The following is an 18,577-nucleotide window of genomic DNA, read 5'->3' on the forward strand; positions in this document are numbered from 1 at the left end:
AGGCAATAGACAGGGTATAGTCTAAAATGTACACTATTCAAACCACCGTTTTCTTTATTCCGTGCGCACTACAACACCTTTTTCCCCCTCATGAGACTGAAAAGATTTGGCATGGGTCCCCAGATCCTCAAAAAGTTATACAGCTGCACCATCAAGAGCATCCTGACTGGTTGCATCACCGCCTGGTTTTGCAACTGCTCGGCATCTGACCGTAAGGCTCTACAGAGGGTAGTGCATACGGCCCAGTACATCACTGGGGCCAAGCTTGTTTTTCATCGGCAGGGACTGGGAAACCGGTTAGAATTGAAGGACGGAGCTAAATACAGGGAAATTCTTGAGGAAAACCTGTTTCAGTCTTCCAGAGATTCACTTTCCAGCAGGACAATGACCCTAAGCATACTGCTAACGCAACACTTGAGTGGTTTAAGGGGAAACATTTAAATGTCTTGGAATGGCCTAGTCAAAGCCCAGACTTCAATCCAATTGAGAATCTGTGGTTTGACTTAAATATTGCTGTACATCATCGGAACCCATCCAACTTGAAGGAGCTGGAGCAGTTTCGCCTTGAAGTATGGGCAAAAATCCCAGTGGCTAGATGTGCCAAGCTTATAGAGACATACCCCAAGAGACTTGCAGTTGTAATTGCTGCAAAGGTGGCTCTACAAAGTATTGACTTTGGGGGGGTAAATAGTTATGCACGCTCAAGTTCTGTTTTTTTGTGTTATTTCTTGTGTGTTTCAAAATAAAAAAGATTTTGCATCTTCAAAGTGGTAGGCATGTTGTGTAAATCAAATGATACAACCCCCCCCCAAAAAATCAATTTTAATTCCAGGTTGTAAGGCAACAAAATGCCAAGGGCAGTGAATACTTTCGCAAGCCACTGTATATACTAGGCAATGTCAGAGGAAATTGTCAAAAACTCCAGTCACCCAAGTCATAGACTGTTCTCTCTGCTACCGCACGGCAAGCGGTACCTGTCAATGGTGTGCATACTGGGAGCGGAGTCAGGTGCAGGAGAGCAGAGAGTTGTGAACAGGCGCACACTTTGAGGCAGGAGAAACCAACAGATGGACACCACTGCGTTGAAACCTCCAGCCAATATGCAAAAGTGCAAAACGCGCAAACAGTCACAATAATTGTGTTCAAACAAATAAACATACCTTGTGAATAAAACATCGAACAAATCGAACACCAGTCTACCGCGTCAAAAATTGAAACGTAACACAAAATAATTTCACACAAAGACATGAGGGGGAACAGAGGAATAAATACATGTAGTGTGATTGGGGAATGAAAACCAGGTGTGCAGGGAACAAGACAAAACAAATGGATAAATGAAAAATGGAGTGGCGATGGCTAGAAAGCCGGTGACGTCGACCGCCGAACGCCGCCTGAACAAGGAGAGGAGCCGACTTCGGCGGAAGTCGTGACAGTACCGGAGCGCCAAGTCTAGGACCAAAAGGCTCCTTAACAGCTTCTACCCCCAAGCCACAAGACTGCTGAACAATTAACCAAATGTCCACCTGGACTATATAAATTGACCCCACCTTTGTTTTTACACTGCTGCTACTCACTGTTTATTATCTATGCATAGTCTCTTTACAAATTACCTCAACTAACCTATACCCCTGCACATTGACTCGGTACCGGTACCACCTGTATATAGCCTCGTTGTGTAGATTTCTTGGTTACTCTTATTTTTTTATTTTGTAAATATTTTCTTAACTCTATTTCTTGAACTGCATTGTTGGTTAAGGGTTTGTAAGTAAGCATTTTACAGTAAAGTATACACCTGTTGTATTCGGCGCATGTGATTTAAAGGATCTCCAAACCAGTCTTTTTATGTTTCATAAATAATTTTCTAAACAAAATAATCTATAAGATCAGAGTATTTTTGTATCTACCAATTGGTGCTGAAACGGAGACTAATATGCATATATTTAGATGGCTTTCTTTCATTGATCCCAGATACTCTGAACCCGTTCTCTCGATATACATTCTAGTGAGTCTGTAGACAAAATTCGAACTTAAAGGTACAGCGTATTTAAAGGGATGGCTTAAGATAAATGTACTGAAAACCCTATTGAATGAAAACAAATGAAAACATTTGTTGGTCACTAAGTGGAAGGGTTTTCAGTGGTTGAATGAAATTTATTCAGAGCGTGTGTCATGGCTGTTGAAGGAGGAGGACCAAGGTGCAGCGTGGTGAGCCTACATTTTCTTTATTATTATGAAAAGACGCCGAACAAACAATAAACACTACAAAACAAACAGTGAAGCTAAAGGCTAAGTGCCATAAACAAAGTCAACTTCCCACAAAGACAGGTGTGAAAAAGGGCTACCTAAGTATGGTTCTCAATCAGAGACAACGATAGACAGCTGTCCCTGATTGAGAACCCTACCCGGCCAAAACATAGAAATACAAATAATAGAATATAGAACACCCACCCCAACTCACACCCTGACCAAACCAAAATAGAGACATAAAAAGGATCTCTAAGGTCAGGGCGTAACAGCGTGCAAGGGAGCCACATCTCAACAAGGTAAGTCTGAATATCAAATACTGAGACGTGCGTAGGAAAGGCGTGCATAGGAAAGGAATCAATTCCTAAGTCGGAATCGGCCCCTAAGACTTTATTGTATAATGTAAACACTATAACAGATCAGATGAGAATTGAGATTGCATTATTGGATTGTGGTTTGTTGTGGATTTCCATTTGTGGCAATGATATTGCCTCAGTTCAGTCTTGTGTTAACTTGGAAAGAGAGAGTGAGAATTAGAAAGTGAGAACGAGTAGAGGAGGGGCAAAGAGAAACAGGAGGGTGGAGAGAAAGAGAATGAAAGAAACAGAAAGAAGCTGGCAATAAATCCTCTCATCCATGACTGACAGTGAGACACAAATCCTGGTTGGTTTATCACCCCTTAATAACTGTTAACTACCTGTAATGCCATTAAGTACTATCAAGATGGAGGTCATAAACAACGCTAGATGAATCTTTCTTCGTCTGTGATTGAACTTATTCTCACAGACGTTGACTGTCATCTCATCATATACACGGATACAGTCACATTAATACAAACAAACACATTGTGTTCCAAATGGCACCCTATTCCCTCGTGCACTACCTTTGGTCAAAAGTGTAGTTGAAAACAGAGAGTGAATCAATGTGAACAATGATGAAGGCCAGTGATGAAGATGCATCTAGAGAACTTGCTGGCACAGAGGCCCAGCATGATGACTCAATCCCGATTCATGACATTTTTTTGGATGGCTGACCATCTGTGGGATATCACAGGGGTCAAACACACCTTATCTGTGGCAATCTCGAGGAAGAGACATTCCCACAGACGCCCTGGGGTCACTGACGCCAGGAGAGGTGTGAAGACTGATGAAACTAAATTAATGTTACTGTGTGAATTAAATTGTCGTGTTTGGATTGTTTCAAGAGTTCATAAAGAACTATGCATTTTGATATGTTTCATTGTACTGTAAGTGCTATAGATTTATTGTTACAGAGGCACGGTGTTATTCTGTTCGTCGGACAGTGGATAGTTCAAAGAGGAGCGACACAGGGTTTTGCTCTTATCGTACAGTTTTGAGGTGTGGTGATTAGATTAGGGAATGTATGTAAAGTTTGATGCCTTTTGTTTTCATGTTTTGGGCCATGCAAAGTGATGTTAATTAGATGATGGGAGATACTGGGGTTTGAAGCTCCTGGAAGAATAAAAGCTGGGTTTAAACTTTGATCATGGAGTCATTGGTAAACCGATCTCCTGATGTACGTCATAGTGGTGAATTTTCTATGCTGTTAAAAGTTAGAATATTTTGTATTCTTTTTATCGTGAAGATTTCTGGTATGTACCATTTGCTAATTGTATTCTTATTGCGTAACTGTAATAAATCGGATTACTTTTAAATAGGTACGAACTGTAGCCCTCACATTCCTGAGTAACATTTCTTGAATTATTATTTGGTGAAATGGCTAATGGGAAATGTTATTCACAATACACATAGCATATATGCTTGGTCTTTAACTGTGCATCTCTGAGCTAAAGTTAACTCAATCATTGAATGTGAGCACACCGATTGCAAGATATTAGCTCCTTGTTCCTTAGCCTCTTAATAATTGCATAATGGTAAACCTAGACACGTGCAACAGGTAGTATTCCGATTGGTGACGCAAGGCTCGCAACCTTGGCTATATCCACCTGATATGATTATGGGCATATAGCATTCATATGATAATGGAGTCAGATGGTATATCATATTAGGGTCATTGACCCCTACACTAATTCTCTGTCATCCTCAGACAAAGTGGATTTTCACCTACAGTATCTACAAAAGTAGTGCACCATGTTCCGGTCAGTCTCAGATAACATCCACCTATATGCTGACTCAGTGAGTGAGTTTATAAAGAAGTGCATTGGAGATGTTGTACCCACTGTGACTATTAAAACTTACCCTAACCAGAAACCGTGGATGGATGGCGGCATTCGTGCAAAACTGAAAGTGCGAACACCCGCATTTAACCATGGAAAGAGGTCTGGGAATATGGCCGAATACAAACAGTGTAGTTATTCCCTCCACAAGGAAATCAAACAAGCGAAATGCCGGTACAGGGACAAAGTAGGGACAAAGAGTCACAATTCAACGGCTCAGATACGAGACGTATGTGGCAGGGTCTACAGGAAATCATGGACTACAAAAAGAAAACCAGCCACGTCATGGACACCGATGTCACGCTTCCAGACAAACTAAACACCTTATTTGCCCGCTTTGAGTATAATACAGTGCCACCTTCGCGGCCCACTAACAAGGACTGCGCCCCCACCCCTCTCCTTCTCCGTGGTCGACGTGAGTAAAACATTTAAACGTGTTAACCTTCGCAAGGCTACTGGCCCAGACGGCATCCTTAGCCGCGTCCTCAGAGCATGCGCAGACTGGCTGGCTGGTGTGTTTACGGATATATTCAATCGCTCCCTATCCCGGTCTGCTGTCCCCACATGCGTCAAGATGGCCACCATTGTTCCTGTACCCAAGAAGGCAAAGATAACTGAACTAAATGACTACCGCCCCGTAGCACTCACTTCTGGCATCATGAAGTGCTTTGAGAGACTCGTCAATGATCATAAAACCTCCACCTTACCCGCCACCCTAGACCCACTTCAGTTTGCATACCGCCCCAACAGGCCCAGAGACAATGCAATCACCATCACAATGCCCTATCCCATCTGGACAGGAGGAATACCTATGTAAGAATGCTGTTCATTGACTACAACTCAGTATTCAACACCATAGTACCCTCCAAGCTCATCATCAAGCTGAAGGCCCTGGGTTTCAACCCCACCCTGTGCAATTGGGTCCTGGACTTTTTGACGGGCCGCCCCCAGGTGGTGAAGGTAGGAAACAACATCTCCACTTCGCTGGACCTCAACACTGGAGTCCCACAAGGGTGCGTGCTCAGCTCCCTCCTGTACTCCCTGTTCACCCACGACTGCGTGGCCATGCACTCCTCCAACTCAATCATCAAGTTTGCAGACGACACAACAGTAGTGGGCTTGTTTACCAACAACGACGAGACACCCTACACGGAGGAGGTGAGGGCCCTCGGAGTGTGGTGTCAGGAAAATAACCTTTCACTCAATGCCAACAAAACAAAGGATATGATCTTGAACTTCAGGAAACAGCAGAGGGAGCACCCCCCTATCCACATCAAAGGGACATCAGTGGAGAAAGTGGAAAGTTTTAGGTTCCTCAGCGTACACATCACAGAAAAACTAAAATGGTCCACCCACACAGACAGTGTGGTGAAGAAAGCGCAACAGCGCCTCTTCCACCTCAGGAGGCTGAAGAAATTTGGCTTGTCACCCAAAACCCTGACAAACTTTTACAGATGCACAATCGAGAGCATCCTGTTGGGCTGTATCACAGCCTGGTACGGCAACTGCACCGTCCTCAACCACAAGGCTCTCCAGACGGTGGTGGGGTCTGCACAACGCATCACCGGGGGCAAACTACCTGCTCGCCATGACGCCTATAGCATCCTATGTCACAGGAAAGCCAAAAACAATCATCATCAACGACAACAACCACCCGAGCCATTGCCTGTTCTCACCGCTACCATCCAGAAGGCGAGGTCAGTACAGGTGCATCAAAGATGGGAACGAGAGATTGAGAAACAGCTTCTATCTCAAGGCCATCAGACTGCTAAACAGAAATCACTAACTCAGAAAGGCTACTGCCTAAATTGAGACCCAATCACTTTAATAAATGGATCACTAGTCACTTTAAACAATGCCACTTTAAATAATGCCACTTCAATAATGTTTACATATAGTTGTTGGGGAATTGTTGGGGAATTGTTAGATTACTTGTTAGATATTACTGCACTGTCAGAAATAGAAGCACAAGCATTTCCCTACACACGGATTAACCACTGCTAACCATGTGTATGCGACCAATAAAATTTGATTTGATGTAGGGTGTCATTTAGGATGCAGCCTAAAAGTTACACATACAGCCAGTCAATGTAGGAGCTCGGTTACGATCAATAGTCAATTGAAGCAGTAGACTGTGCCTTGCATGAATCCAATGTCTCTCCACACAGAGAGAAAAAATGACACTTCAATTACTGACGGACCTATGGGGCGGTGAGGAGAGAAAGGCTGCTATGATCTAAAGGCTGCCATGGTGTTGTACACACAAAATTGTGTCATTCTGAACTTTATCCGCAACATATTCCATTTCTGTTGGACTCGAGCAATACTTTCCTGTGTGCGCATGCTTTCTTGTTTTCAGTGTGCTGATAGAAAGCACGTGCGTGGAAAAGTATCTCTTGAGTCCAACAAAATGGAATATAATGTTGCGTATAAAGTTCGGAATGACATCATTTCATGAGTACAACATCTAAAGACCTGCATCACATATTTTGGTGTTTTTGGAGCCTTCGTTCATGTTTTAACACATGATACCGATACTGCAGAACGAGCATGAGGAAGTCTATTGCTGGTGGGGTAAGTTTCTCATAACCAAGTGGAACCGCAAAAAAAAAGAAATCACTGGACAAAAAAGTTCACTTGTAAAATCCAGGCTCGTAGGTTTGATTCCCAGGACTACCCATATGCAAAATGTATGGAAGCATGACAATGTCACTTCGGATAAAAGCTTCCGCTAAATGGCATATATTATTATATAAATCTAATCATTTTGCTCTGTATATAATTTCTGCTCTGTATTTAATGTTATCTGTTTGGATTGTTGAAACATAGGACACCATTGAAAGAGAGACCCTGGACTCATTAGGGATACCCTTTATAAATAAAGGTTAAAAAAATGGCCCCGGGTCTTAGTGCAACATTTCCTGTTAAAAACCAGACTCAAGGGACAGCCTCTGGTGGCACACTGACCTTTTTCATACTACTGAGCTGTGCTGAATCAAGCAGAGACAATCTTTCCTGGTTACACTTCCACAATATCTTCTGGACCTGTGCTGAAAAGGACAGTGTGAAAAGAAAATATCAGAGCCAGAACAGTAAGGTTCAAGTTGGCATGGTCATGTGAAAAGGGTATTTCTGTCTGGTTGGCTCTCTGCTAATTGAAAATAGTAGTAATAGGAATAGCAAAAGTGTAATAGTATGATGTCCTAAACAGTGTATTTAGTAGAACCAGCGTCAACACTTCACATTCTCTACAGGGTCGGTGTCCCCCCGCGGGGGTAGCTATTACAGTGAAAGAATACCATGCTATTGTTTGAGGAGAGTGCACAGTTATGAACTTGAAAATGTATCAATAAACCAATTAGGTACATTTGGGCAGACTTGATACGCCATTTTGAACAGAAATGCAATGGTTCATTGGATCAAAGGTTCTTTGCACATACACTGCTGCCATCTAGTGGACAAAATCTAAATTGCACCTAACCTGGAATAGTACATTATGACTTTCCTCTTCCTTTTCAAAGATGGAACAAACAAAAAATGACATGTTTTTTTCTTTGTATTATCTTTTACCAGATCTAATGTGATAAATTCTCCTACATTAATTTCACATTTCCACATACTTCTAAGTGTTCCCTTTCAAATGGTATCAAGAATATGCATATCCTTGCTTCAGGTCCCAAGCAACAGGCAGTTAGATTTGGGTATGTCATTTTAGATGAAAATTGGAAATAAAGGGTCAGATCGTAAAGCCTGCAGGTATAATGATTTAGAACGTATTATAAGTAGGCTATATACTGTATAACATGACTCTTCACGTATCAAAATGGCTGGTATTTAGTAAAGAAGAATGTTACCCAACTAGCTGTAGCAGGCCAAGCGTAATATATAGAGCAGAAAGTGTGGACAAGACTAAAAATCCTCACCCAAACATTCTCCCCAGTGACAAGTTTGTTTGTGTGAGTTCACTCCCAGTGGAGGTTAGTGAGCGGTGCTGTTAAACTTGTGCATGCCGGGGGAGAGTGACAGTGTCAGCTCAGACAGACAGACACAGGGTTTACCTGAGGACTCCTTACCTGTACTGGAAGTCTGTCTGTGGCTGATCCTCTTAAATCCTGGACTTTGATGTGATGCACAACGCAGCGTTTCCCCGCTTTGTTCTCACACAGCCCTCTCGGTCTGATCTTAAAGAGGTGCTCTCTCTTACATGCTCTCTCTCCAAGGAGGCATCCAGTGAGTTTGATAACAGAGCCTCTTGACAAAGCCCCCAAAGCCCAGGTGATGTGTGTATTGTGTTTGTGCGTGTGTAGGGAGATGGAGTTAGGGTGAGTCAGTCAGTCTCAGGCATGTGTCCTAACCAAACACTGCTGGAGGTGTAAAGGCTTAGCAAGTAACACTTCCTCCTGACTCAGCTGATACCGATTGCTCAAACCCAGGCCCTCTGCCTCGCAAAACAATCCAGGAAATGCCACCGCAATTCAAGAAAGATCAAATGTCTTAGTAGTCCTTCAACCTGTTTTAGCTTAAGGAGCAGAGCCTAAAGACATCGTGCTCTCTGTACTCCTAAAGTTTTAGGACATCAATCACGATGATAACAGAATTAAATAATTTGCTCAAGCTAGCCACACAAACACACACACACACACACACACACACACACACACACACACACACACACACACACACACACACACACACACACACACACACTGTGAGCATGAGGTGAGAGTCATCTTCACATCACTGACCTGTATGAAAACACAAGCTTTCTACACTCCAAAAGTCCACGGGTAACGGACATTGACAATTGGTCAGCTAAAAAGGTAAGTGGCTATTAAACTACTCGGGGATGGTATCCATTCTGGTGTGGAGTGGAGAGAGGGCAGGTTTGAGAGAGGAGAGCATGACACGCACGCACACACACACACACACACACACACACACACACACACACACACACACACACACACACACACACACACACACACACACACACACACACACATATAGAGGAGAATGTGACACACACACACACACACACACACACACAGAGGGATCTGATGTGATCTGCACACTCTCCTCTAGGGCTAGTAAGTCACCTACCCTGACAGGGCAGCTAGTAACCTATTTAGCAGGGTAGCGGATGAGCGGATGAGAACAGTAGAAGATAACATCAATAATTCATGGTAGCCTCGAATAACCTCATGAGCTCGTGAGAGAAACGCAGACTGTCGTGTTGACAATCAGTGGTTATATTTGTGTGTCAGGCTCACACACAGACAGACAGACAGACGGACAGACAAACGCACACACACCCAGACATACAGACACAGGCAGACAGACAGACACCCCTCTGGGCCTCATCATCACCGATCGATATTAACCTCCTCCACCAGGAGCAGACAGTACACTTTAGTAAGGGTCTCTTATCAGCTGATGCAACATTGCACCAAAACGGCCGACATGCGGCTGCATATTATTAGCCATTTCCCAAAAGATCTTTCATCTTCCGCCCGTAGCAGCCTCCTGCCTCCCTTATAGCCCAAATGTTCAGCTGTGCCTTGGTTCAGTGATGTGTGTGTGTGATGCAGACAGATACTGATGCCTCCAGTAACAGAGGGTTCCCCCCCTTCAGAGGGGTTGGGTTAAATGCAGAAGACACATTTCAGTTGAAGGCATTCAGTTGAACAACTGACTAGGTATCCCCCTTTCCCGCCCTGCTGTACGCCTGCAATGTAACAGCTCTGTTAGCTGATAATGTTAGCATGCACGCACAGACAATGCTGCAGGAGCGGCGGATAGATAGCTTTGATGAGAGCGCAGGAGGGCAAAAATAAGAGATAAGGGCGACAAAGGAAGAAAGATCTAGCGCGGTGTCTCGTGATACAAACCCTTCTCCCTCTAGGACTGATCCTACTACTTCAACCACATCCAACTAGCTGGGGCTCTCTATCTGTTATGATCAACAGTAGATCCTTGTCTGTTCGAGGAGGCAGGATTCGATCCAAAGCCAGAACCTTCATACTCCAGAAGCTATTGGACGAAATTTGTCTTAGTTGGGCAAAAGAAGAGACATTACTTCAGGTCTTAGGGATGGTGACATCACTTGGCTGCTGGCGCAAGCAATTCACTTTGATACAGCTCGGGTCTTTAGCTGACATCTGCTCCTGGACTGACCAGCAACACTGGCACTGGATCACTTGATCCATCATTGACTATCTTCAATCAAGCTGTTTGTTTGGTGTCTTGTGATAGAGATGGTGTTGAATGGTGATACACTGAAACCAGTAAGCAGGGGACTTATGGACTGAATGATAAATAAAGAAAAAACTATCTAGACTAGGGGGAAATGGCTCTAGTGTGTGTGTGTGTGTTTCATGAAGGAGAAGACGTGGTAAATATATGACAGGTTAGAGATTGCCCAGGACTCCTTTCAAGGTACAACTCATTTGCTGAACTTCAGGACAATAAATAGTTTAACTATGCAAAACTGACCCAAGATCCTTCCAGCTGTACGTATTGGTTTCATCCTCTGGTATCGAGTCCTGTATGTCCGCACCGTGAGAGAGGTGACGCACATCGTTGCATAGAAGCCTAATAAAACCGTGACCCACTTTGAGCTGACATTACCACCCTAACCCCCCCCCCCCCAAAGAGAGAGACACGCACATCAACGTGTACACACCGGAATGCTGCCAGACACAAACACAGCTCATCCATGTTGTGACACACTCCTGCTGAAGCTGTGCTTAGCGTCATGGTTCTCACCAGCCAGCAGTGATCTGTACCTGGCTGTGTCACGGTGCTAGCTCTCGTCTCTGGGGCCACAGGGAGAATTACACAGACATGATTAGTGGGCTGGAAGAACTAACCAATGAGGATATCATCGCTTTGGAACCCTCCAGGACCCCCTCTCTCGTGACAGGGAAATTAATGTGGAGAATAGCATCTGAGTTTAAGATATTTTCATAAATTTAGGTGCGCTCAGAAATAGTAAACACAATTCTTTAAGAACTACTAAGATGTGTTATTTGGTGCACTATAAGCACAGACGTCTCTGTACATATGCAAAGTTTGGCAAAATACACTGCTCAAAAAAATAAAGGGAACACTTAAACAGCACAATGTAACTCCAAGTCAATCACACTTCTGTGAAATCAAACTGTCCACTTAGGAAGCAACACTGATTGACAATAAATTTCACATGCTGTTGTGCAAATGGAATAGACAAAAGGTGGAAATTATAGGCAATTAGCAAGACAACCCCAATAAAGGAGTGTTTCTGCAGGTGATGACCACAGACCACTTCTCAGTTCCTATGCTTCCTGGCTGATGTTTTGGTCACTTTTGAATGCTGGCGGTGCTCTCACTCTAGTGGTAGCATGAGACGGAGTCTACAACCCACACAAGTGGCTTAGGTAGTGCAGCTCATCCAGGATGGCACATCAATGCGAGCTGTGGCAAGAAGGTTTGCTGTGTCTGTCAGCGTAGTGTCCAGAGCATGGAGGCGCTACCAGGAGACAGGCCAGTACATCAGGAGACGTGGAGGAGGCTGTAGGAGGGCAACATCCCAGCAGCAGGACCGCTACCTCCGCCTTTGTGCAAGGAGGAGCAGGTGGAGCACTGCCAGAGCCCTGCAAAATGACCTCCAGCAGGCCACAAATGTGCATGTGTCTCCTCAAACGGTCAGAAACAGACTCCATGAGGGTGGTATGAGGGCCCGACGTCCACAGGTGGGGGTTGTGCTTACAGCCCAACACCGTGCAGGACGTTTGGCACTTGCCAGAGAACACCAAGATTGGCAAATTCGCCACTGGCGCCCTGTGCTCTTCACAGATGAAAGCAGGTTCACACTGAGCACATGAGCACATGTGACAGACGTGACAGAGTCTGGAGACGCCGTGGAGAACGTTCTGCTGCCCGCAACATCCTCCAGCATGACCGGTTTGGCGGTGGGTCAGTCATGGTGTGGGGTGGCATTTCTTTGGGGGGCCGCACAGCCCTCCATGTGCTCGCCAGAGGTAGCCTGACTGCCATTAGGTACCGAGATGAGATCCTCAGACCCCTTGTGAGACCATATGCTGGTGCGGTTGGCCCTGGGTTCCTCCTAATGCAAGACAATGCTAGACCTCATGTGGCTGGAGTGTGTCAGCAGTTCTTGCAAGAGGAAGGCATTGATGCTATGGACTGGCCCGCCCGTTCCCCAGACCTGAATCCAATTGAGCACATCTGGGACATCATGTCTCGCTCCATCCACCAACACCACGTTGCACCGCAGACTGTCCAGGAGTTGGCGGATGCTTTAGGCCAGGTCTGGGAGGAGATCCCTCAGGAGACCATCCGCCACCTCATCAGGAGCATGCCCAGGCGTTGTATAGAGGTCATACAGGCACGTGGAGGCCACACACACTACTGAGCCTCATTTTGACTTGTTTTAAGGACATTACATCAAAGTTGGATCAGCCTGTAGTGTGGTTTTCCACTTAAATTTTGAGTGTGACTCCAAATCCAAACCTCCATGGGTTGATAAATTTGATTTCCATTGATCATTTGTGTGATTATGTTGTCAGCACATTCAACTATGTAAAGAAAAAAGTATTTAATAAGAATATTTCATTCATTCAGATCTAGGATGTGTTATTTTAGTGTTCCCTTTATTTTTTTGAGCAGTGTATATATTTTTTTACTCAGACACTCCAAAATGTGGGTGGCAACCTACCAGTTGAGAATCGCTGGATTAGAATATATCGGCTGGGCCCTAGCTCAATTTGAACAACATTTGATATGCGATTGCAGTTGACTGACCACCAGAGGTCATGAGAAAACCAGAAATCACACAGGAGAGGGAAACACTTCAGGCCTCAGAGCTCCCACACAACAGAAAGGGGCTCGTTTATAAATTGCAGCAGACGTGATTTTTTTTGTAAATTGTGATTGATAGACTGATCTACAAAGAAGAATGAGTAGTATTTTGATTGATCCTTTATTTAAATAGGGGGCACCGTTGAGACCAGTGTCTATTTTGCAAGGGAACACTGCACATACAATTCAAAGACAAATAAAATAATCAAGAAAAACAGCCACATTCCTCAGGAAATAGTTACCCAATCAATATTTTAAGTGGCATCAGAGCATCCAAATGAAGTGTATTTTGCAGTTGGCTCCAACAATGACGTGCATTAACAAGCCCAATGATGAAGGCTTACCAGGTGTTACAAGAACTGGACCGATTTTAGAAAAGGAACGTCCTTACGAAAACCTATCATGTGGAGACAAGTTGGAATGAATTTCATCTTAAAAAGCATAGCATTTGGTTTACCTATGAAGATTTACCTAGACTGACTCATCATTGAAACAACAATGTTACAAATAGCAGAACTACAGTGCATTCGTAAAGTATTCAGACCCCTTCCCTTTTTCCACATTTTGTTGCGTTTCAACCTTAGAAAATTGATTAAATATTTTCCCTCAATCTACACCCAATACCCCATAATGAGAAATCGAACAGTTTGACATTTTTGCAAATGTATTCAAAAGTATAAACAGAAAAATATTTACATAAGTATTCAGACCCTTTGTTATGAGACTCGAAATTGAGCTCAGGTGCATCCTGTTTCCATTGATCATCCTTGAGATGTTTCTACAACTTGATTGGAGTCCACCTGTGGTAAATTAAATCAATTGGACATGATTTGGAAAGGCACACACCTGTCTATATAAGTTCCCACAGTTGACAGTGCATGTCAGAGTAAAATCCAAGCCATGAGGTCGAAGGAATTGTCCGTAGAGCTCCGAGACAGTATTGTGTCGAGGCACAGATCTGAGGAAAGGTACCAAAAAATGCATTGAAGGTCCCTAAGAACACAGTGGCCTCTAATCATTCTTAAATGGAAGAAGTTTGGAACCACCGAGACTCTTCCTAAAGCTGGCCGCCCGGCCAAACGGAGCAATCGGGGGAGAAGGGCCTTGGTCAGGGTGTGACCAAAAACCTGATGGTTATTCTGACAGAGCTCCTCTGTGGAGATGGGAGAACCTTCCAGAAGGACAACCATCTCTGCAGCACTCCACCAATCAGGCCTTTATGCTAGAGTGGCCAGAATGAAGCCACTCCTAAGTAAAAGGCACATGACAGTCTGACTGGAGTTTGCCAAAAGGCACCTAAAGAACTCTGACCATGAGAAACACAATTCACCGGTCTGATGAAACCAAGATTTAACTCTTTGGCCTGAATGCCAACCGTCACGTGTGGAGGAAACCTGGCACCATCCCTACGGTGAAGCAAGGTGGTGGCAGCATCATGCTGTGGGGATGTTTGTCAGCGGCAGAGACTGGGAGATTAGCCAGGATCGAGGGAAAGATGAACGGAGCAAAGTAGAGAGAGATCCTTGATGAAAACCTGCTCCAGAGCACTCAGGACCTCAGACCGGGACGAAGGTTGACCTTCCAACAGGACAATGACCCTAAGCACACAGCCAAGACAATGCAGGAGTGGCTTCGGGACACGCCTCAATGTCCTGGAGTGGCCCAGCCAGAGCCCAGATTTGAACCCGATCGAACATCTCTAGAGAGACCAGAAAATAGCTGTGAAGCGATGCTCCCCATCCAACCTGACAGAGCTTGAGAGAATCTGCAGAGAAGAATGGGAGAAACTCCCCAAATACAGGTGTGCCAAGCTTGTAGCGTCATTCCCAATTAGTCTCAAGGCTGTAATCGCGGCAAAAGGAGCTTCAACAAAGTACTAAGTAAAGGGTTTGAATACTTATGTAAATGTGATCTTTTGTCATTATGGGGTATTGTGTAGATTGAAATAGATGTTCTAAAATGTAATAAAAAAATTAAACAAGGCTGTAACGTAACAAAACGTGGAAAAAGTCCGTGTCTGTATTCTTTCCAAATGCACTGTATTCGTTTACCGGGAAATTGGTCATACATGGAAGTAATTCAAGTCCAAAAGATCGAAATCTGGTAGCATATTGGTTTTCTAGTTGCCACCTGTAATAGTCTGTTGCAGGGATGGGCAAATGGCAGCCCCTTTGGTAGGATCAATTTCCCAAAATAAGACCCAATGTGTCTCGTTATGTGTGAAATTTGGTATAGTTATGAGGATACCATGTCATAATAGAGCACATCCCAATACTGTCCATTCTAGCTGGATATAGAGATGACATCACCATTCCAATTGTTTCGCACGTTAATGTGCTGTATTATGAAGTGAACTTATCAAATTGCCTTACAGATGATTTTTCCCTGATAATACAAAATTACATTTCATATCTTCAATCCTGTTGGTCCAAATAACAGCATAGGGGTAATAATAATGCAGTGATATCCATGTATCGAAGGTAGCTAAATGTGGGTATTATACCAAAATATAACCCGCATACATGGACCGTAATATGTGACATTTGGCTCTCTGGCCCATTGACTATAAGTACAAGTAATCTGTGGGGCCAAAAACAAGATACTGTATTAATTAGTAGACATCTTTCCAAAAATGTGTGTTGTTCTTATGCCTTTCCCTCTTCAACCTAGGTACTCCAAAAGAAAAAAATCTACAGAATCAATAGGTAGTCTAGCCAGAAACTGACGACAGTTTACATTCTGTTGCTACTGTTGGAGGGTAAGACTAATTTCCTGATCAGCTCACTGAATGAGCACCTTACCCTTCAATGACAGAAGGTAAACTGTTGTCGGTCTCTGGCATTTGAGGGCAAAAAATGACATGACAGGTGCATTTTAATTTAAGTTTGAAGTTTAATGTTAATTTCCATGCTGTGTTTCAGTAAGAATACAGACAGTGCTTGTGGCTCCAGTCAGAATATCCAGTAGTACAAATCAGATTCAAGTTACACATACTGAACAAGAGAGAAAATATGGGGGCAGGACAGAGACAGAGAAAGAAAGAGAGAAAGGGAACATTCTGGAACAGAATGGGGATACAAGATGACATAAGCAGGTTTTTCTTTTTTTAAACAAAGGTTGTTTTTCTTTTGACAGTGCCAATGCAAACCTGCTTTACCTAACATCAGAGAGACGGAGATTCTTCTTTTTTCCACCCTCCAACTGCTACAAGCCATCGTGTCCTTACGTCAGCAATGAGTAAAAAAGCAGCGCTACAGCCTCTTGAGCACAAAAATGCGTGGTCCATGCCCTGGACTTGAGGGGTGATCTCAAAGAAAGAGACACTCATGGGAAGTTCAGCTATCACCATTGATAAAACAGAGTCTTGCAACGAACGAACGAACGAACGAGAGAATCACAAATAAAGAGGGCAATCAAATGTCCCTTTTAAAAACCGTCAAAATTCACGACCATCCCTAATTTGCGACCAGAAGCTTAGACGATTAGCGTAAAGTAGCACAAAGACATCACAGTTATGGAAAAAGAGTTACAGCAAACGTTTGCGTTTTAAAAATCAACTCGTTAAATTGTGTGAACTTTGACGACCCCAAGCAACACACCTGGCAACTGATGACATGGCAAAAATGTAAACGAAAAAAGCAACAACAAAAAAAGGAAGGAAAGGGAACGACGCGAACCTTACAGGCTTGCAACAGAGTTCTACAAATCAATATAAGGTAACAACCAGGAACAGCTCGAAGCTTTAGCTTTTACATTTTCTCTTGTGTTTTAACGTGGAAGTTTATTATTCCCACTGAAATAGGTGAATTTAATAGGATTTTTTTTATAAGAAAATAAAAACCAGAAGAGATAACCCTAGGGGCAGACAGGGGAGGTAATAGGAGGGAGAGAGAGAGAGGGAGGTTTCGGGTATTGGCCATAAAGTCTCACTGCTGGGTCTCATCCTCCACATCTTGCAGTGCTTCTTTATTCTGTTCTTCACCTGAAGATAGAAGAAAATGGATTACATTTTCATAATTAAAAAGACAGTTTGTCCATTTCACCACAAATGCAAAAAACATTGGAAAAAAAAATGGACAAGAATCCAGAGCCCACCCACTGTTACCATGACAACAGGGCAGTGAGTCTTCCAGTGATAAGGACTTTATGTAGATCCATGATCATTTCTACAGGTTTTAGTCATTTTAAAGTATACCGAGTTTGTTCCCCCGCCTCAAAATCAAATGACAAATATATATAATTTATCAAGACCTGCTATAACCATTACATACACAACAACAGGCTGCTTGGTTGGACTGCCCCATGTCCTCTGCCATCACCCAGACTAGTTCCATACATGTGAGATGGTGAGGGGAGAAAAACTAAACATCTCAGCTACATGTGGTTAGTGTGCTGGTGCACATCAACCGCACGTTTGCGTTTCAGTGTGAAGATTGAGTGTACCGTGTTCAGCCATATTAATAAGTGGAGTCCCTTAACTTTAGCTCAAAACCAGACAGACAGTGTTGGTAGAACTTGCGTTTCAGTGAGTCAGACAGTGTCACTAACCACACCCCATTCAACTCATGCCGAATGAGAGAGGAACATCTCTAGCTTCTACTTAATGGACACACAGACACACACCCGAAAGAAACTGTTCTAAATGCTACCCAGATACTTGATGGTTGAGTTGGGCTATGTGGACATCACAGAGAACTTTAGGCCAGAGACAGTCTCATCTGGCCTAGACTAAGATTAGAACAGGGTCGTGTTCACTAGGCATGAAACTGAAGAAAATGGTAATGAAACGGGAAACATATGAACTTGGCCATTGATTAACTGAAATTGTTTATTTTCAGGTTGTTGTTTTTTTACGAATTGACTGACACATTTTCTGGCTAGCGCTCGCATTGCCTTCATTGTTGTTTTCCTTACAAATAATAACTTTGGACACGTTGGGGCGGCAGGTAGCCTAGTGGTTAAAGCGTTGAGCCAGTAACCGAAAGGTTGCTAGAACGAATCCCCAAGCTGACAAGGTCGTTCTGCCCCTCAACAACTGTTCCTAGGCCGTCATTGTAAATAAGAATTGGTTCTTAACTGACTTGCCTAGTTAAATAAAGGTTAATTAAATGAAACATGTGCGCATTCCTATCAAAATAAGTGCCTTATTTTCTGTATATCGTGTTGTCGTTTATGTATGGAGCATAATGTATTTACAGTTTCATTCACGTTTTCAAGTACTGGTCGCAAATAATGCATTCTGATTATTGTATAGATTGTAATGGACACCCATGTGTG

The 18,577-nt window shown here is 43.5% G+C and overlaps 1 protein-coding gene across 1 annotated transcript in view; it reads right to left on the bottom strand.

Moving 5' to 3' along the window:
• Positions 1-16,172: 16,172 nt before the first annotated feature.
• The window catches only part of LOC129819918 (14-3-3 protein epsilon-like), a 35,814-nt gene continuing 33,409 nt past the window's right edge, over positions 16,173-18,577 (bottom strand). Inside the window, exon 6 of the mRNA XM_055876618.1 lies at positions 16,173-17,282. Coding sequence (XP_055732593.1) covers positions 17,227-17,282 — 56 coding nt within the window. The 3' untranslated portion in view covers positions 16,173-17,226. The remainder of the gene's footprint in view (positions 17,283-18,577) is intronic.

The sequence above is a fragment of the Salvelinus fontinalis genome, chromosome 2 (genome assembly GCF_029448725.1).
Source record: "Salvelinus fontinalis isolate EN_2023a chromosome 2, ASM2944872v1, whole genome shotgun sequence".
Classification (NCBI taxonomy): domain Eukaryota; kingdom Metazoa; phylum Chordata; class Actinopteri; order Salmoniformes; family Salmonidae; genus Salvelinus; species Salvelinus fontinalis.